Source organism: Watersipora subatra, chromosome 2 (genome assembly GCF_963576615.1).
Source record: "Watersipora subatra chromosome 2, tzWatSuba1.1, whole genome shotgun sequence".
NCBI lineage: Eukaryota > Metazoa > Bryozoa > Gymnolaemata > Cheilostomatida > Watersiporidae > Watersipora > Watersipora subatra.
In genome coordinates, this window is record NC_088709.1 from 18,707,459 (window position 1) to 18,729,931 (window position 22,473).

The following is a 22,473-nucleotide window of genomic DNA, read 5'->3' on the forward strand; positions in this document are numbered from 1 at the left end:
TTATATACAACATTATCAAATATTAATAGTGAAATATTAAATATGGAGGCGTATCTATAGAATTTAGCTACATATAACAAGTTTAGGCAAGATATTGAGGAGGCTCTCTTTATATTATCTCAGGAAAAACGTAATTGGAAGTAATACTTGAACGTGGCAGTTAAATTAAGATGAGTTGCTATCATTGTGCAAGCTTTGTAGTAGCTTATTTGCCTTTTTAGCATTACTCTTGACCTTGAAGAGGAAATCCCGTAAAGATCAATTAAGTTAAATAACTCAAATTTAAGAAGCTGCAATATTTGGATTGTTTGCAAAACTCCTGTTTGCTGAAGTTTATTCAACTTATATCTGACCTAAAAAGGCATTAAACTACTTTGTTGTATGGAGACATGTAAAAAATAAATTTAAACATTAAATCAACAACCTAATAATCAATGAAACAGTGTTTATTGTCACAAACTTAGAGAAATATAAAGGGAGTTTCAGCTTTGAATTTAGTTGGCCTGTTAAGTTAGTGACTGATAGAATTATCCAAGCATAAATAGTTCTTGCTTACACTAGCTAAATTTAAAATCTAATCAATTGATGCATTTTTATTTTCATTGTTCATCATCTTTTTTTATTTTATTACTAATGTGTAATGTTTCAAGAAGTTTCAACTGCTGTATCATTAAAAATTATGTAATATGTCAAAACCAACTTGTAAGAAAAAATTCTTTTAAGCATCTCATACATAGAGGTGATTGTTGTTTAATGCTTCATAATGAGATTTTAACTTTTTAATAAAAGTAAAATATCCAAAAACTGTGATATCTCACTGAGCTCTCAAACTCTGATGCTTTATAAGTTAAACTAAAACAATCACAGACAAGGTTGGACTACTTTTAGCTATCAGTAAAAACTATGCTATAAAATACATATGGATTTGACTAATTAGAAACAGTTTATTATGTTTATACGTGGCATATCGCTCAAGTCAGTTTTATGTTAAGACAATGAATGACTTTTCCAAATATTTTCATCTTCTTACTGAATCTACCTCTATGATAGGTGTTTATTTTACATAAATTTAAGATGTCTAATTTTTTGATGGTTTGTGCTTTGGATTTTTAACCAAACAGTTTGAGGGTTTTAACTCATTTTAACATTCCTGATATGAACAAATTTTATAAAACTTCTAAAAATTGTTTTTAAAACATTAGTGGTACCTGCCTTAACAATATTCCACTTATTATCTGTTATCTTAACAAAAGAAAAGTATTGTAAGCTCTTAATGTCAAACCACTCATATGATTTTAATGGATAATTGGTGCCATTCTTTCTTCGATTTGTGATTGTTAGATTGCATTATTTAAAAGCATTTCTATTTGAAATAAAATTATTGTCAATAAAGTAATATATAGCTGTTTTTATTACTAATTCAACATTATACAACATGCATTTCTGTAAATATGAATTAAGCCAGTTCAATACAGTATGCATAAATCAAATGCACAATAAATCAATTTTTTGTGATCGGAATCATCATTGAATCTGACCCTCTCATCCTTGTCATTTAATACAATTAGAAGACTATACGGATTACACGCAAATTAAACCATTTCTTTGTATGAGGTAATGTGCAAGTTTGCCTCATGAAAACTATATCTAACCGCTTTTTGTTTTCTCTATAGTTTGATTATGTAAAAACTAACAGCTAGCTGAAATCAAACAAAGACAACATGGACTGGTTAGCGTTTTTTGTCAAAGCATCTCAAAATTATGCAACAAACAAAAACTTCTCATTATTAATTACCACAGGACAGAAACTGCGAATAAAAGTAGCCCAAACAACATATAATAACCAAAGAAACAACACATAATCAAAAGTATATGATTTCTCTTGCTGCATATACCTCAGACACCATTACATGATTATAGCTTTTCCATCCAAAATAGCAGTCACCAACTGACACTTGGTCTTTACAGAAGCCAACATGTACAGATAAACTGACATCACCAGCTGGAACTCCTTCACATATCCCTTCAACTGAAACAGGGACCATAAACAATTTACCTAAGCACATCGACAGATATGGAAAGAGCTTAACTTAATAACAAGGAAATTGAAGCCTGCATTCTGCTAATATGGGTACAATACCTTTCTCTTTCATTCTCTGTTCAACTGTTGCCTAATTTCTTACAGTCACTTTTTTTTTAAATAAAGGAGTACAAACCTTTAATTTATCACAATAAGTCAGTAAACCCTTCACCTATCTGTTGCAATTAGCATATAGTATTTGTGAAGGTTTATCAACGTTTTGTTTACTAAACTTATTTTAAGTTTTATATCTATTACAGTTATTTAAAACAATTTAAAAAGGCTGACAGCATGCCTATCAACTACATTTACTCACTTGCTACATTATTTCTGATTTTAAGCTCGATTGATGGAGTTTTAAGCAAGACCTATTTACCTCTAATCAAATTGAATTTAACGTAGCATTGCAAAAGACCTTGGCGCACACCCATCTTAGCCAAACACTTAAAAACCAGCTCTGCCAAAAAAGAGTGACCCGTCGGAAGCTGGCCAGTGCTAAAAATTGACCGATTTCCAAAGAAAACGGCAGACAAAAGCTTCGGTACATATAGACACTAGCAAAACCAAGCAAACAAAAGACCAAAAAACTAAATGCAAAAAATATCTTAACATAGTTATAAAAGTATGATCCAAACAAGCGACTGGTTTTAAGTAGAGTGGTGGAAGGTCTTTAGAGATTATTTACATTGGTGGCAGCGGTGGAGTTTTTTGAATAACAGTTTAACAGTATTTAGAGAACTTTTAGACAAATTTCCCACAACTATTTGAAAGCAACATTAGGGGAGACACCCAGTGGCATGAGAAAGGATACCCTGCAGACTTCTGGAGGCTGAACCATCTTAAACATAGTAGATTGCCTTTAATCATCTAAGGGCAAAGCTTCGAGAGGCCTTTGGCATGATCATCATGAGCTTGGAGCATGGATAGAAACAGGAGCTGCCTGACTGATGTATAAAAAAGCTAAGAACAGTGCTGCAGACTCTGGTTGTTGCCTATTAACTTAATGGGCAAGAATTGTGTCTCAATATGCATGTATAATTTAAAAGCCTTTTGTGAGAAGTAGCCGGAGTAAACAGGCAGACAGAAACACTGCTTGCGCTTGAGAAAGCAGCAGAAAAAAATTAGTAAAAAGATGCAGTTAAGGCTAAAAAGTTTATGCTGATGCTGACGTGATCAAGGCACAGTGTGGCCTGTCTCTAAGGTGGGCCTTGACAGGCCCTATGGTAGTTGGTAGTTTTGTCGCCAGTTTTTAATAAGGTTCTCATTATTTATGGAAAACTTTGGTTTGTTGTACAATTTTGACATGTGATTGACAATTTTGATGAAGAGCGCTAGTTAGGAAATATTCTATGCTCTTGATGTTAGTTGATAGTTTTTTTTCTTACATACTCAATAGGTAAACTAAACAGAAAAGGCATTATTTGTCATGGGTAAACCGTCTAATTTAGGTGTATTTTTGCTGTTGTAGTTGTGGCTGTTTAATTTTCTAATCTTTGAGGGGAAACTTCTTCCATCCAAAATCAGATGCCTGTAACAAGAACCAAAACAACTCTTCCGTATCGATCCTTGGATGCTGAACAGTTGCCAGATCCTTAACGACTGGCAACAAGACAGGGCTGACTAACTTCTGGCTGACATTCACTTTTGAGTAACTGCTAGAAAGGTCATGGCTTTTGTTTGGCTGGCCTCACATCTGATCTAAAGTTGGGTTTCTAGTGTAGACAAACTGTGTACCAAAAAACACTTCACTTCAAACATAGGGCTCAGAGCTGAGTACTCTGCAGATAAATGTACAGACCACCCTTCATAGACATACCACCAGGTGAAACCGTTAATTCAAATGACCTACAGTGACCTACAGTGACTCATCAAACCTATACGAACATGAACCCGCAAAAAACATGTCAAAAAAATGCTATGTGGTACAACACAAGCCACTGTCAGCAACAAAATCTACTAGCCATACCCACACCCACGTTGACTGATTTGGTGAGGGCTGGTGCCAATTTTTTTAGATCAAGACAAGGGAATGTCTGCAATAATATTTCGGCTCATAAAAAGAAGCAAGGCAGATAGATGGCGGTAGCTCATTTATATTCCTTAGTCAGTTTACGCAAATAGTGCAGCAGGTAGGTAAGCAAGTCAGACAACATGAAAAAAACACAGCCCTAAAGAAGTCGCATTGACTAAAACCCTTTTAAGCAAGAGCTGGAAGAACAAGGGCAAGTATGATGAGGCTACCCGAGTAACAGTGATTAATTTGGAGAAACGACCTGTGGCCGCACCAGTAATTCTGACTAATGGTTGTTCTCTGCCCACCACGTGTAACCCCGGCAACAGCCACACCGATTGGTTGACCGGACAAATTGTAAAGATAGATTTGGCTCGGCTACCTTCCAAAATAGGGGCATAGTAGTACAGAAAAAACTTCCCAGTTACTTACAAACACTATGAGGCTGCTTGAATGTTTGGATCAAGACTCTGAATGTTATCTCAGCAGAAGGAAAGAAGAGAAGCCGGGTTCAACAGAGATTACCTTAAGCATAGCACTCAGGAGCAAACTGAATCAGTGTGGAACAAGAAAAGATGAACCAGCGACAGACCAAAAACCTGCCTTTAATGAGGCAAGTCTCTACTATAGCTACCTTTCGCCAATCAACAGAAGAGGTCGACTGAGATTGATAATCATATGCCCAACGTAAATGGGGCCTGCTATGGGCAGCAATAAATCGCCCATACGCAACTTAACTATTTACCTTTGCCTAAATATGCTAAAGGTACAGTCTAACAAAATCCTGATGAACACAGGGTGCAACACCAACTTGCTGAGTAAGTAAGTCTTCGATCAGCTCTATAAGGTTACCCTAGATAAGCACAGAGAACCAATAGGCTTGGCCTTATGGCAGATGAACTCGGCAGCAGTTTTACTGAGCAAAGACTAAATAAGTATTTGTGCTGAACCAGATCAACAAGGATGTCATCTTGAGAATGTCATTCTTAGTGGCTGATCAGCGTTACATGTAATTTCAGCAGTGATCGGTTTTGTAGACGAATATGGACCGACGCTAGCTGTAAAGCAAATTGAAGCTGTTGAAGAGCATAGTGAGTCCAGCCTAGACTGAGATGGTCCCTTCATGCCAAATCAACAGCTAGAACTATTGTCTATTGTGAGTGATAGGAGGCAGATAGAAGGAGCCTCCATTGGCTAATAGCTTGAATCAGCCTTGGCCAAAGTAAAACATAGTCACACAGTGCCTTAACTTCCTCAAGCGGACTCTGGCACTCTGGCTTGTTACCATGTTTAGAACCTGTACTGGAATTGAGAACCACCGAGATAATGCGCTTTCGTTCTTTTTCTGTTTGGGCTGAAAAGCTCCAAATGCAAAAACGCGAAAGCTAAGAATGGCAACCCATCTTATAGATCTGTTCCACATGGCCCAAAAAAATAAAAGGAGCCAGGGCAGACCAAATAGCTTGCTGACCTTTTGACCTAGTATTAAGCCACTTTCAGCGTAGGGAAAAAAGATATGGTAAAGGCTTCTAATGTAAAAGACTCCATTGGCTTGAAGGAAGAAATTTGACTCATGCCCTGTCCCTCCTTATTGCCTTGAACACAAATGGGAGACCAGGGTGGTGTGCCAGGTGCAAAACTTCTCAGAAATAATCTCATTGAGTCAGCTGAAGGTTCCCTGTTGTGTAAGTATAAATGAAAGATTGGAAGAGGAGGTTCTGTGTTGATTGCGAATGTCTAAACATGGTGACTGAGCAGGAGGCTTACCCCATTCTACAGCTTGATGACGACATTAATGCTCTGCCTGGCAGCACATTCTTTAGCGTGGGCATGGCGAACCTTGCCAGCGGCTACTAGCAGATGCCTTTGGAAGTTGATGCTCAAAATAATTCAGTGTTTACCACCCTGTTTCAGACTCTGAAAGTGTACTCTTAGTTCTAGTCATCTATCAGAGATTTATCAAGGTGGTGCTGCATAGCATTTACATGAGAACGTTGTTACTTTACCTAAAAGACAATATAGCCATTACACTAGATATTGACACCAACTGCATGAACTGGTATAGATATTACAGCAACTGAAGAGACTTAAGAAAAACTAGTTTAGTGTGGATTTTTCTGGCAACAAGTCTGCTTCTTGGGTTGTGCGGTTACGGGTAAAAAGTGGCCATACTCAAAGAATGCCAAGGTCATCTAAGAATGGTCAATCCTTAAGGTTTTAAAGAGCTATGGAGTTTTCTGGGCATGGTATGGTACCACTGACAATACAGGTCTAGCTTTGCTACCACAGCGCGGCTCTGCGCCAGCTGACATGGGAAAAAAAGGATGGACATAAAAAACAAGCAGCATTAGCTTTTGAGAGGTTGAAGAGCAACATTGCCTTTTGGCCCAAACTGGAATTTTCCGATTCGTTCAAGCCATATATGTTAAACGCGGCTGCAAGTAGACGTGTGGCAGACAGTTTGTTTCAAAATTCAGGACAGAGTAGATTGAGTGATTGAATAATTCAGTAAAACTGTGACACCTGCAGAAAGAGACTTCGATGTGACAGGTTGCAGTTGTTGGGTTTCAAATGGCCCATGATGTGCTCGGCTAACTGTGCAGCAAAAATAAACAATATAACCAAGTAGGTCGGTTGTTGAGATCCTGGCCAAATTTAGCTGCAGTCTGGGCACCAGACAGGGCTACGCTACAACCAAGCCAACTGGCTGAGAAAGCAGACTTGTGAGGGGTTCCAGCAGTTCAAGCTCAATGTGTTAATAGAGTGTGAACTTACTCAAAAGGAGCTAGCCAGAAAGAGCAAGCCTTTACCATGCAAACTTGAAAAAACCCAGAGATTGCATCAGAGGTTGCCTGAACTGCGTGCAAGATTCCCAATCGTTATTGTCAACTCAATGCATTAATTCTGGCAGCTGAAAAAATTTCCTTAAGGCTGTCAGGGCTCATCCTAGGCTAAAAACCTTTTTGGCACAGTACTGAGAAAAATTAAAATTGTCATGAAAAAGTAATTGACATAGCTACAAGCTACCGGGTTCAACCAGTGAAAAGTTTTTTGCCTGGCACGCTCGGGTAAAACGTTTAAACAGAAGGGGGCTAAAGCTTCAAAAACTGCAACAACTTGAGCAATACTTTAGGGTATGATCAAATGGAGTGTTAGAAGCCTGAAATTTCTACACAATTAATCCAAATAGTGCGCCACTTGCCAGCCATCGGCTTGAGAATTGCTGTAGGGTCAAGCTCACATTAGGGTTAACCAACTGACTAGTCAGTTTTGCTTGACATTGTGCTAGTTAGGTTTGGCAGCAATTATAGGAAAACTGTTCTTCCAAAAGGTATGCGAAGTTGCAAAACATGTTTGAGCAAAGACAGCATGAAAAGACAGAAGTTGTCTGTCGCCGGCTATAGCAGAAGATGGCGATGAATTTTGCAGGTGCTCTACCAATGTTGTAGAAAAGATACAAGCAGATGTTGGGTACTGAATGACTACTACACCCAGTGGCAGAATGTGCTGTTCCTTTAAAAAGGAAAAGTTGTAGCGACCACTTTGAATGAATGAATGTTTTGCTGCATAGGTTTGCTGAAACAGATCTAGACAGACAAGGAACTGCAGTTTCAAAGCCAAATAAAATTGGAATAGTCTCAGCTGTGTCAAGTGGAAAAGCCACACACTAACCCATACTACCCGGGCAAACAATAGGGTGCTACACAAAAACGGAAAGGTGAGCAACTTTTTTAGTACGTTGCAACTAAACTAAGGCCAGAATAAATAAAATGAGTTGATCTTCTAGCTGATCAAATTAGATAGAGGTACGTAATGCACTGCTATGCTAGAAACAGCTATCAGCTCATGCTTACACACGAACTGAGTTTTTCAGATCAGTTGGAACATCAATCCCTTTCTAAAAAATTCATCCAATGCATGAATACATTGTGAGCAGATATAAAAAAAACATGAGAAGAAGCACACAGCATGCTTTTTCAAGCATAAATATAGATCCGGCAAAAGAAACTACTTCTACACCGTCTAAAGCTGCAATCCAGATTTTCTAAGCCATACCAAGCAACGAAACACTGATCAAACCAAACATAACTGGTTGACAAGTGCAGCTAGTTGTCTCTTTTGGGCAAAGGCAAGCTGAAGCCTTATCCTTGTAGTTGGGTTAATTCATGTTGCAATAAAGCCAAAAAGGCACAAAACTTAAAAGGGTCTAGCTCCACATAAAGAAAATAAAAACTTCAGTCTGAAGAGATGGAGTTTCTATTTTTGAAGCTGGATGTCCGGAACATTTTAGAGCCAGTTTCTAGGCTTCAAAGTATGAGGGTGGTATCAAAGAACAACCAGCATCGATAGCCCCTGAAGCACCAAAAAAAAATCGCCTTATTATAGGACAACCGGTTCAGTCAGAAAAATCAAAAGAGCTGTCTCTAGCTACAATACAGTGCAACACCCAACCAACCAGAATTATTCAAAAACCTGATTTTTATAGAGACAGCCAGCCAGGAGATCTTTCACCCACATTTTGCACAGAAAAAGAACCACAAGAGAGGAAGTTTGCCTGTCTGGCTAGCCACACTAAAACCGAGACCAAGCAGGCAAAGAGAGCTTGGAGTTCTCCGATTGGCATTCTAGCTCAACAGTTTCTGAAAATATATCTGAACTGAATAGATATCAAGCTGACAAAGCGGTCCATAAATCAGATCAAAAAATAAATCTCACAAAAAATCCTTGGTGAAGTGATGGTCTCCTGAAAGACAGGTGGGACTGGTTTTACATCTGCTAGTATGAAAGCAGCAATCAGAGGAGCCAGCACAACATGCTCAACACTTTGCCATGTTTGTGTGTCTTTGCCTGTGGCTGCACATGTCGAGTGACTAGATGAAGAAACACACGTGGAAACACCAAGACAACCGGTATAAGTAAGTGGTCTACCACGTAGATTGGCCCCATTTGAGCAATTTCTAGCAAGCCAGAAGTAAGATCCCCAGTCTGAAAATAAAGCCGTGTACTTCTTTCCTAACCACAGCTTGCTGACTCAAAAGAGGTCAGCTACAGTGGCAAGTTTATAAAGCGCGGGCAACAGCTTTCAGAAACCGAGACAATTATTTCCATTCAGGACAGCAAAACCATTCCCAAAGAGCCGAGGAAAGACTCTTTGCCAACGAACTCTTTTGTTCGATTCCTTTGATGCCGACCGACCAACCAGATTCGCAGTCACTGGCAAAAGAGAGAAAAGTTGGCCAACCTACGGCTGACAGCCACCTTTATGCGAACACTGCCAAGGTCATAGCCAATATCTCCCAGGCTGAGAAGAAAACGGCTCATCACCATCTGGCTCAGAGAAAGAGTGACCAGCCTAGCCAAGAAAGCAAGCGAGCTTCAAGAGATAGAGGGCAGTGTTCTTTATATACTAGCGGTGCAGATTCGCTCCAGTATATGAAAACCCTGTGAGGATAGACTCGTGACGGTTTATTATGTACAGTTGTATGAGAGGAAGGGTGCTGAAGCCGGCCGCCCACTAGGTTTTTAGCTGAAACGGAGCAACAGCTGGCTTCTTCCGCAATGCCAAACATAATTTTGAAATTGCAAAGTCTGCAAAACCAATATTTTGATAAGCCAATAAAATAAAAAAAATAAAAAAATATGCATTCTTTAGAATTTTTTACATGTTCTTTATTTATCCAGGTGTCCATTACAGCTTTTGCATGCTTTTTATTTTACCAAAACATCTATATTGAATAATTGGGAAATTAACACAATGTGTAGACAATAATTCTAAAATGATTTAACAGTTTTTTAACCTAAATAAATGTAAATATTGAATTTCTGTCATTTTAGATGTATTCGATTGAATCATTAACTGTTTATATATAAATTAAATCTAATGAACATTAGGTGGTATGAACCTTAAGATGAATAGTGACTTTTAGTATTACCTCATTAACAAAAGGTAATAAAGCATGCGTACTAAAGTTTGCATTGAGTAATTTAGACATTTTCAACCTATAAATTCAGCCTCTATAAATTGCATTATTACAAATTAATTTGGAAGTTTTTGCTATCTAATTTTAATCTAATGTTAAAAATTTGCATCGAGTCTGGAAAAAAGTGCGCTGTGAGAATCTTCAAAATTAGGTATTTTGTTAAGTATTGAGAAATTTAGTAATTACTTTTTGAGGTTTAGTTCAAATGTTTTGAAAGTTGAGATATAAAAACTTGGTTGAAGGTCCCAAAAAATTCACTTCAATTTAACAATTCAATGTAATAGTCATTAGTATGTAAATGCTCTAAAAAAGTAAAGATAAGTTTTCTATGTGAACTTCATTTTATGCTTTGATTGGAATGTTGTTCCTAACTATGAAATATTTTTCTTTTTTATTGTTAGATTTACAAGCATGTCAATTTACAGAAGGTAGCCAATGATACCTGATTTTAAAAATAAAGATTTAAGCACTTCACATCATTAGGTTTCTTATACAAAATGTAAAATGCTAGATGTTATACTAACACTTACTCAGGATTGGTCTATGTATGTCTGAGTACACATTGAGAGATATGATGCCTTCAATAGGTCCTGGAGTGTTGCATTCAGCATCGTTGATCATAAGGAAGTATCTGCAGCACTGTTCTGAGTTTGTCAATACTCGAGCAACACTACTCAAAGATAGCCTCAGTCCACTCTTTGTGTAGAGTTTATGATAACTTCCAAGATCCTAAATAGGAAGGCACATGTCTTAACCTAGTGCCATATAAACTTTATAGCAGGTATATTACGTTGATGGTACAAGTACTCACCCAGACAACTCCTTCATCATTTTCAACATTTAAATGAAAAGCACCAAACGTAGCAACATTCATCTGAGGAAGTCTGTAGAGTGTCTTACCATCCGGGGCCATGACTAAATCATAAAGAGAACACGCGTTGCACTTGTTTTATACTGTAAAGTATTAGTGCTGACATCTTTACCAGCTCTCCATGCAAGGATAACTCAGTGCTGTTGGAGTTTAATACATGTATTTGCTACACTTATGATCATAGAACAAGGCATTCAAATAGTTCACAAGCAAGCACTAATATGGGCTTTGCTCTCTTGGTCTTGTTTGCGTCTTTATAGAGATTGATGCTGAGAATGCTCTGTCTCCTGACGTATGATCTGTTCCAACCTGGCTCTGGCCAAGCCATCTCTTGCCGTGCTGATCTCAGCTGAGTCGAATAATGTCCTCCACAGCACTTTATTATGGAAATTCACATACTTTTTTCATATTTCAAAGTGAAGATAATTAATTTCTGTGTAAAAAATCTACAGACTGTTTTTCCATAACTTCAAATAGACAAAGCAATTGAGAGATAAAACAAGAAACGTTATAAATAGTATTTAAAACTGTGACTTTATTGTTGTGAGAAATCATCTGCTGAAAGTACTGCATGGTCACATTCAACACCGCAAAGGAAGTCAACTCAGGCCACTTATTTAGCTACATAAGTAGATCTTATTGCTTCACTGCTGTTTATTATGCAGCTATAATAGGCAGCGGATCCAGTTTATTCAGACTGTTGAAACTCACTTTTTGTCAAACAATGTAAATATTTTAGATAAAATATTTCATAGTCATTAAAATTTGCTTCTGCAAATGTAAAAGTTACTTATCCAATCCTTACGCAACAGATATAAGTGGAGCCAAATGTTTTTAGCTTTAATCCCTAAAACTTTGCTGAAAATGGGATAGAGGAGCTAGAAAAACATCTTAGGAGATCATTTGAAAAAAGGAATACCATATCGCAAAAAGAAAGTTAGAGAATGTATGAAAACTGTCTTTAGTGTGATAAATTGTTTAAAATAAATATTTGAATATACTAAAGACAGCATCATGGCGTTATTGACAATCACGACGTCATAGAACTGTGACAACATTACTAACTAAAATGTGTTGGTTCTAGAAATAAATAAAAGCTATACCCAAGAAAAAGATAGTTATGTCTAGCAATGTTGAAGGTTAACTTAAAGATGGTTCAGACTATGTCTCCATATTTTGGCGCTGTCCTCTTGGCAGTTATTTGTAAATTACGTGCACCATAAACTGAAGGCATCATCAAGACACCGCGAATACTTTGAAAAATACTTTGTCAGTCAAAATTTTCCGATTGTTCCTCGAACATGAGCAACTGTCTGTGCAATATGTATGACTTCATTTATGTTGATTGGCCATCATGAACTGCTCAATTAATATTTTATATTATTACAATTGCTGGAGAGCAATATTATTACAATTCATTGTTTCCGGGAATTCATTGTATAGCAAGAACAAATGGAGGCAGGTATTTTTTTGAAGTAAAAGCGCCTCGATTTGTGATAGTATGAACATTGTTATCACAGACGATCACAAAACTATTGCGTGATTAACATGTATATCGGGAGATGTAGTATGAATCAGCATTTACAGAAGTGTCCACAACATCCGCAGAAGAGACAACTCTTTATGACAGTGTTGATAATAATGCATGATAAAGCTGAGTTTAGTATAAAACAAGCAAGAATATAATATCTGATGTTTATGCTTAAGCTATTAAAGAAATGATTAGCTCATTGATTGAACAATTTTCGAGCTACAAATTTAACCAATCTGCTTTAGGGCAAACATATATGTCTAATAAAGCATGCTTTATCTCAAAGGAAATAACTAAATGTTTCAAGATAGTAACTGCTGACAAGACATGACATCAATTCATATAGACTGGTCTAACATGAATCTCCTTTACTATGGTAAAAATATGAACAGGCGTGTTATAATCATGTGGCAATAGAAAAAAGAACATTTTTAGCACTATCTCATGCTTACAATCCTTATTTGTTGTATACCCTAGGACACCTATATTTCGCTAGTATTTAGTTTCGTGAGTAGCACACAGAGTAAAATTTTGCTGCAACTTAATTTCGCGGCTCTGATGAGTGCGAAAATATAGTGATGTGAAAATAAATGCAGTGGAAAACACAGATTACATTTCTCAGGTCCAGTTTGCTAATAAGAAAAAAATTCAATTTGGGACTAGTTCGTATTTGTAAACCACAGGTTGAAATGTGTGGGCGAGATCGGTAATTCAATTTGATCACTTGCTGCCATTTGTTTCTTAGACTATCAATGACGTCTAGGTCCCTCCCGCCGTGACTTTCACACTCGAATCCCAAGAAGAAGAAAATAGATAGGTAGCAACCAACTTCACAACCAAAACTGTATAACCCTTACGCTGCCATAAACGCATTTATGCGTTTTCTAGTGGCTACTGTCATAAACGCATTTATGGCCTTTCTCAGCAATTGTCTGGTAACCTGATTTTATTATTTGTTGACTACATAACCCACGGTCTTTAAGTGTTTTATGAAATTGACTGGGTTGTCCGAAGATTTCTCTATAAAATCAGCCTAAAACAACGAAGCAATTTAAAACTTTTGTTTGAGAATTTCTAATCTAAAAACAAAAATTTTTTCTGTGAGTTCATTAACTACCCCGCGCGAGTCATAAAACAGGTAGGTAATTAGTTGTTGATGACATAGGTAATAGCCAATTTAGATTTTAGTGATTATACAGATAATTAAAGTAGAACTTGAAAAAATTCTGTATACGTACATGTCATTAAGCAGTATCGGCAATTTCGGTAAAATGGCTGACGCTAGGCCGGTAGCAAATTTGTACATAGCTGGCAGTGGAAGAGATAATGCAGTTGGACCTGATGAGGGTTGATATTGTTTTTGGTTGGTAATAAAGTTCATCACTGCAATAATTATTCTGCAATTTTATGACTTCACCTACCAGACTTTCATCCTCATCAGTTACAAATTCGGTGACTAAACTGATTTAATCTTAATTTGCTTTGCCATGCTGCTCAGTCAGTGTATTAGCTATAATGAGTTTACCAGAAATTTCCCATTGATTCCAACCACAGACGAAAATTGCCTGCATTTCTAATATGACGATTTTATTGTGGATATCAATGAACAAAGCTATTTAACTTCGCGTTTTCGCTCATTCGTTATGATAGTTTAGTTTCGCTCATTAAATTTTCGCGAGAGGATGCCACCGCGAAAATGCGAAAGTTAGATACCGCGAATACATAAGTGTCCTAGGGTATATAACTGTATTCACATTGTATTAAACACAGTTTAGTACTGAGTAGGCTAGTGCTAGCAAAGAGGCAAAATGGGATAAACAAAATAAATGCTTATAAGAGTGCTTTCTTCTTTTTAGGTAGAAATGTTGGTGAGTATTTTTGTTAGAAAGTATGCAGCATTTAATCTTGCAGTCTGCAATTGTCTTTCTACAATTTAAAAACGACATAAATATTTTGCTGGTAAGAGAATTTTTGATGCTACTCAAAAGTAGACAATCGCTTTTATAAGGACCTGATGCATGGGCAACGGTTGCAATAGCTGTAGCCTGTAGAGATATGAGCTCTTACAGTGCTGCATGAACTACCAGCAGTATGTATAAGATATACAAAAGAAGTCAAAGTTATTCTGTTATGCCTAGCATTGTGCTAGAAATAAAGCAGATTTGTCATTTATCTGTCAAGTAACGTCAGTCCAAAATCAATAGGCAAGTAGTATACCAAACTAGAATATTGAAACTTAAAAAAATCAATCATTTAAAACCAATGAAAAGCTGGTGATCTTAATAGTTTTATTTTCTCAGCCAGTTTTGTTATAGTGCAAAATTACTTATGTTGTTATTAAATAACAACTTATTATTATATACTATTAAAGTTGTTATTAAAGAACATTTTTTATTATTGTATTCTTCTAAAGTTGTGTGCAGCAAACAGTAGTACTTAAAGAGCTCATATTTAATGAGTACTAATAACATTCAGATAAAACAGCACATTGACACATTTCCATATAATCCTAATAAGATGTTGTAAGTTTGTCATTAAATCCACTTGCTCTTTGTAATGCACGATCTGTATCAGCTCTGTTCAGGCGGTAAGAATTATATATACCTGAGTTAATGTTAGTCGAGGCCCTATACTCTTCAATGATCATACGCTGAGAAACACCTGACCATCCAGTGTACACCCCGCTTGCATTGGTAGTTTCTGTCACACAGGTTCTGACAAAGAGAGTGATTTCCAAATATCCTGCTGGAATATGTTCACAGTATCCTTCAACTGAAAAAAAATTAAGGTTTAACTTTTATGCATGAAAGCATGAAACCTTGCTTTAATGATGGAATATTTACTGCTATTTTGAATAAATGTGTTTTTTGACCAGATCAAGGTGGATATTACTAATGACATTTAGTATTTGTTGACTTTCATTGCTGATGAGTACATTTATTTTACCGTTATAACCTATTGATCACTATCAGAGTTCATCTGATCATGTGACTCAATATCTCAACATACCGCACAATCATTTGGTTCACTAACAATACTGTGCTAGTTTTTGACTTGCTATCAGAACTCGCTTAATTTCTTCATTTATTTTTATAACTTGTATGGCTACTTTATTTAGGAAAACACATCCACTAAAATTAAAACACATAGACAATCCTGGTGTCGGCAACTGTGAATTACCTTCCCTTTTGTGTGCTGTACATATAGTTAAATTATAAAAGAGTAAGAGATACCATTATTAAAAAATATATGTAACTAATGAAAAACCACTTCATTAGTATCCACTATTCATAATATTATAAATCTTTCTAATCAATTTTTGTAAAATTTCCTTTGCTAGCAATCGACGCTGGAAAGATGTAGTTTCTGCTCAGCCATTAAGACTAGATGGTCAATGTAAGGCTGGCCCTGGCAGATAATCAGCACACTTACTCATGGGGCATGGTCACTTGTACCATATTATTTTACTACACAATGTTTTAGATCTTCATTTACCCTCCCCAAAAATAAAAGTGAACACTTTTCATTTAGTTATTGTGAGCATCAAGGCAATAAGCTGCTGTTACAAGTTTTTTTTTACTCCTAGACTTTCAAGTTTTGAGTGTGTTATTGCTTCATTTTTTATACTGTTTAGATACAGCCATGTAAATCTATTTACCAAATTCCCCCAGCTATTTTTACTTTAGCCTTTTTTCCATCATTAACTCTGGCCATAAGATGGAAGTAGTGAAACCGAGAATAAAACATTATTTTTACCTGCTATCATAGTCATGTTAAATCTTCTTTTAATGAAAGATTAGTTGATTCAATATCATTTTCTAATAATGATTTCAGCGAACTGTTGCAACCATGTATTCTGGCTATGTAATAAAGCATTTTGTTACAGCCATGCATAGAAACAATGTGTTACGAAAATATGTTACATTAATGTGTACCAGTAATTAGGTGATAGCAATGTGTATCGGTATTAGGTGACAGCGATGTTCTACAACAATTCACAGTACCGAAAACTTGAAACAAATCAGAGAAATCAACATAACCACAGCATACCCAACCAACCCAACCTGCAGTACTTTAATTGGCAAGCCAAAATAGGTAAAAACAATAACTAGTTTAACTACAGACCTTCAACAGATCGAACTTCATTCTGTACATTACTAGCGCCGGAAAAGTAGGCAAGTACTTTTCCGAACGGCACTGGTTGGCAATCGTTTCCATCAATCTGCAAGAGCGGCAAAGTAATTTAGGCATATTATGTTTGTGTTTTAAAGCTAAAGGCATGTTAAAACTTGGAACTATCAAAAAAAATTTCAATAAAATTAATTTTTGGGACAGCAGTCAAAATTGTCAATATATATTATTGTTTTTATCATATAACAACATTATGGTAGTCACGATTGGAATTTTTTAAAATATTGTAAACATACTTTATTTTCTTTGAAAGTGAACCATAAAGTTGAGCTAGTTTGACATATAACATAGAATTTGTTGCTAAAAGTGCCATATAATTATATGTAAGGAAAACCTGATTATATTAACTATGTAGTTGTTGTGCCTTTTGCCTGTCATAGGGATAAAAACTTGAATAAGCAAAAATATGCGGCAAAGCTAATTTTATTGTAGTTGGTCAAATAGATGTAACGATGAACCTAAGTGAAAATTTAGATGCAATACTCGAGTGAATAACACTACTTACAATGATAGACCACATGGCACACCTTTGCTCTGTTGTAGACATGCTCACAACAATATCCATGTTAATCTTTAGGGAGGTGTTGCTTTCCATCTTTCTGTATGTTGTGCTCTGCAAGGCAGATTGAAGATTAGGATGGTTCACAGACATTTACTAGAGCTGCTTATTAGGTAATAATAATGATGATTGTAATACAACATTAAGATATAATGTTGTACATCAAGTCTTCTTCCTCAACACTTACCTAAAGAAAATTTCAAGAGTACCAATATTGGCTACTAACACTTTTCAGAAAACAAGTAGTTGTCATTTAAGCTAGACGAGGAAATCTAAAGTATCTTTTAATCTACATAGTTAATTGCAAACTTTTTTTATTAATTTTTGTTCAAAAACAAAGATCTTATCGAAGTCAGTTATATATAATAAACCGTAGCGCTTTTTTGTTGAATTATAATGAAAAAATTTCTTCTAAGTTTCTCCTTTTAATAAATTTTTTTTAAAGAGACAAAATCTTATTGTAGTCAGTAACTTTTTATATGATGAAGTATAGCTTAAAAGTCGTTTAAAGAGAACAAAAAAAGTTATTTTATTTTGTACACAAGGTTTTCAAAGACAGCTAAGACAACAAAGGCACAGTTTTGAGCTTATAAACAACGCAAAATGTTTGCTTATGCAACCAATTTGTCAAGCAACTTGCAAACTCACTTGGCCATGATTTAAAGAGCTTAAAGAATAGAGAAAGCATAATATTATTATGCTTTATTAGTTATCTTGAGGTGTTGACTGATGTTCTAAAAAAAGAATCAAGGAGATTGACCCCCTAGAAGCTGAGATATAGACAGCCAAACACAGGTCTACCTAATAAAGAATCAGAGGAAAACCCTTCGAAAATCCCGAAAACTATGACGTATAAAATCGACTTAATGGTCATGTGCCGGAGTTGCGCTCCCTTACCGCCGTTACTTATAATGATTGTTTTGGCTACGAGATGTGAAACGCTTCTCGCGATAGTAAATAATTTACATACTAGCTCTGGTTTCTCAAGAAAATCATCCAAACATTGTGTGGTAAAGGCATTTGCCCACAACCCCTCGCCATGATTTTTTAAAGCAGAAGAGCAGATTTTGACTATTGTGCCTCAAATTTTAACTCCATCTCCACGGATATGCTCCGAAGATCATCTGTTCAACGAACGGCGCGTGTATAGTCTATATGCGATATCCGCGATTGCAGTTTGTTTAGAATACGAAATAGGAATGGGACTTTTTGTTCCTTCATCATTTTTCTACTGTGTATCTACTGCAGCATTCAGTTGATTTTCATGATTATCGTCACTATTAACAGACTGGAAGTTCACTACAGCCATAATCTTAAAAAGACTAACTTGACCGTGCTGCTCTTGCTACAAGAAAAGAAAACGATAACTTTTGCTTTGATTTTTCTATTGATCTATTATCTTATCTATGATTATTTTTTATGATTTATATAATATTCATAATGCATATTATACAAAATAATAATATAACTGCGTATAGAATAAATGATGTAACTAATATAATTTGTAGAAAATTCCAAATGATAACCGAGATTAATGATTGATTTAATTGATTCTATTTATTAGCTATAGTTAAAAAAATCTGAACAACGCTAAAGATGAGTCTGAATAGGGAAGCTAAGTAGGAGAACAACAAAACTGAGCTGAACTAGCAAGAAAGCGAAATGTTGCGAAATAATAGATGCGTGTAATTATTTTATGCTAAAACTAATCTACACGTCAGAGGGACTGGTTCGGAATTCTAGGAGCGATGATTGTTAGGCCCAATTTGATTGTTCTATACTTCCAGAGATTAAACCAATTAAAACGCCGTGATTGTTATAGGAGAGCGCATTAGTTGGCTTAATTGACCAATGACACACAAGTCGATTTCATACGTCATATATTGATGATTACCAAAACACTTTTGTTTTTCGGTAGACCTGTGTTTGGCTGGCTATATCTCAGCTTCTGGTTGGTCAATCTCCTTGATTCTTTTTTTAGAACATCAGTCAACACCTCAAGATGAATAATAAAGCATAATAATATTATGCTTTCTCTATTCTTTAAATAACTTTTAAATTCAACTTCCAAGTACATAGCCTACAAACTATGTCAACAAACTATGCCTACAAAATGTGTTTTAGATTTGAATAGTCTCAGTATATGAACAACTAAACCAAATGAATCCCCATATAATCAGAAACTAATCTGATCCCCTAGAAGCAGCTCTTAAAAACTTGGACAACAAGACGGTTTTGGTATGACTGTATGTCAAAAGATGTGTTGTATAACAAGTGCTATCCAAAATGTTGTTTAATTCTTTGTTGGAAAGAATGAGTGGAAATGAAATAGACTGAGTGAGTAGTAGTAAGGTAGTGTGAAGAGTAAAAGAGAGCGAGAGGGAGTGAGAGGAAGTGAGACGAAGTGAAAGGGAGTATAAGGGAGTGAAACGGAGTGAGCGGTAATAAGATATAATGAAAGAGAGAGATCGAAAAGAGAGCAGAGATGAAAGGTAATGGGAAGGAGTGAGAGGAAGAAAGAAGGATGAAAACAAAGGTAGAAAAAGTAAGATAAGAGAGATTGATGGAGAGGGCAAAAAGAAAGGATATGAAGGGAGAGAGAGGAAAAAAGGAAAGTGACACAAAGGAAAGGGAGAAGAAGGGAGGGAGAGAAGGGGAGGGAAAGAGAGAAAACAAAAGAGTAAGAGAGAAAAGAATGAGTCTGGGTAACAGACGGATAGAAAAGGAAAGGGAGAGGGAGAGAGGAGAGAAAAGAGGGAAGGTGAGGGTGGCAGACAGAAAGAGAAAGAAAAACAGAGGGAGAGAGAGTCAGGGAGAAGGAGAGAGAGAGAGAGAGAGAGAGAGGGAGAGAGAGAGAGAGAGGAGAGAGATAGAGAGAGAAAGAGAGTGGAGGAAAAGAGGGAATGAGAAGAGGAGAAAAAAAGGGAACAATGGAGAGAGCTAAAAAGAGCTGAGGCTGAAAACCTCAGTTTTTATTAGGGTAAAAGTAGTGGTCCAGTGAAACAAGTACAATAAAGATGAAAGAAGAAATGAATACATCAAAGTCAGCTTGTTGCTTTAGATGCACTCAAAAAAGTTTATAAAAATCTAACAAAATGAAAATCATTGTTGTAGCATAAAAATAGCGCTATGATGATAATGATGATGATTTACTTCTTAGAATGTTATCTTTAGTTCCTATAAATTATTTGTTGGATCAATAGTTAGCTGTGTGGTTAACGTGTTCAGCAGCAACAGATAAACAATTGATCCAAGCTCAAGACAAATTTGTCAATGAAATTAGAAAGATACCATCACACCCTTCAAAATGTGAAAAACTGGTAAAAATTGTTCAATGTGCTCTTTTAACTTATTACCCAGGTTTAATGCAATGTTCAAGTTTGGTAACAATAAATGAAAAGAAACTGCATAGGAGATGTAAATGGACTGCCTGAAGCCAGTATACGCTGCCAATTGTTTTCAAAAAAAGTATTTCAGGATTATTAGTCATGGAGTTTATTTTGAACTAGTTAGGATGTACAAGCTCATTTTAGTCATGAGCTTGTACAAACTTAAGGGTGAATATAATTTAATCATAATGGTCGTATTAATGACCATTGATTTTTATACTGTTTGAATAACTTGGCGTTCTGCACGCGGCATCTTATCTGGCCATTAGCTAATTGTTTGTTTTAGAATTTATTGCTAAAGACTATAGAGGGTGATCGAAGCGTTTGTCTGATCACTAGACTAGTAGCAAATATTGCAAAATAAATTATCTATATAGTACTTTTGTAAGATACCAACCATGACAATCTTTATTAAGTTTTCAATATCCCAGTGTTAATCAGTTAACAAGTGTGACCCCGGCCGTCAGAATGTACAATCGTGCGGTAATTCCATTGTTCACACTAGCGCGCTAAGCGTGCTTTGCGCTATTATATGACTCACCGTCACTATTTTAGTAAACAGTGGTTTACAGTGCATTCAACCCTGCTCTTTCACATGGTCTTGTTTATTTTTGTGTCTGACCAATCATAAAGCCAGAATTGCCATTTACCTATACCCATATCGGTGGTTGCTATGGAATTTTTCATAACCCAAGATCATAAATATAGGCTCTAACTGCGGGTGTACGCATGTATGTGGCCATTTCCTGTTTTAATGCTTCAGGCTAGAACAAAATAAACACTCACAAAAATCACGGCTAGTTGATGCTAGATGAGTATTTCTACTTAGAATCTGAGTCAGCTGCCTCAGATCATAGTGAAAGCGATGATGAAGATTGTGATAATAGGGCAACCTTAGAAACACAGCTGTTTACGCAATATGTGGCTGATAACGATAATTCGAATTAATTAAATCAAATTACAGAGAATAACGATCAGCCTATCACTGCTGATAACATTCCCATTCTAGCTGTTGACATCAAACTAATAAGTGGGTGCAAATGTAGAGAATTATGCGCTAGTTTTATGTCATCTGAACCATTAAGACTCGTTAGAACTGTGTATCAAGGATTGCCGAAGGAAACATTGGATATGGTTGTGTTGGGACAAATTGCCATTAGCATAACAAACAAACCTCTCCAATGCGCTACAATAAATCTCTGCAGCGTACTCGTGCTACACTGTGTGAGTCTTAAACTACATAAAAAGAGCTCTAGATTGAATAGTCATTTGATGAGTTGGGTTAATATTTTCGGATCACATATTTTCCGCATCGTTGACCTTACCACGACCTTATGTATAGGTGGACAATTCTGAATACACTTCCAGCTCTTTGTTAAGTTGTTGGACTGTCATTATATGCAGTTATAGCAATATAGCTTGATGAGAAGTGCCCAGTTTGAAGCATACCCTTTTAATGAATATATCCAGGACGGTGAGCTTTTAGCCACATATATTGTTAACCTTACCATGACCTTTTGGAGGTCAACCGTCAATCGAATTGGAATAAAAATGCAACGATAATCTGTTTTAAGGTTTTATTGTAAAGAATGCCAGGTTTCATCAATATAGGTTGAGATTAAGTGGTTGGTTGCTATGGCATTTTGATATGTAAACAAATACCATGATTTACAGTTCATGAATCACCAACTTTATCCTGCTTAAAGAATAGAGAAAGCATATATTTTTATGCTTTATTATTTATTTTGAGGTGTTGACTGATATTCTAAAAAATGAATCAAGGAGATTGACCAACCAGAAGCTGAGATATAGCCAGCCAAACACAGGTTTACCAAAAAACATAAGTGTTTTGGTAATCAT

General features: G+C 36.1%; 1 protein-coding gene across 1 annotated transcript; it reads left to right on the top strand.

Moving 5' to 3' along the window:
• The first annotated feature begins 19,787 nt into the window (after nucleotides 1-19,787).
• Nucleotides 19,788-20,168, top strand: LOC137388016 (octapeptide-repeat protein T2-like). Its single transcript, XM_068074536.1, has one exon. It carries the CDS (start codon nucleotides 19,788-19,790, stop codon nucleotides 20,166-20,168), a length of 381 nt encoding a protein of 126 aa, XP_067930637.1.
• Nucleotides 20,169-22,473: the final 2,305 nt, after the last annotated feature.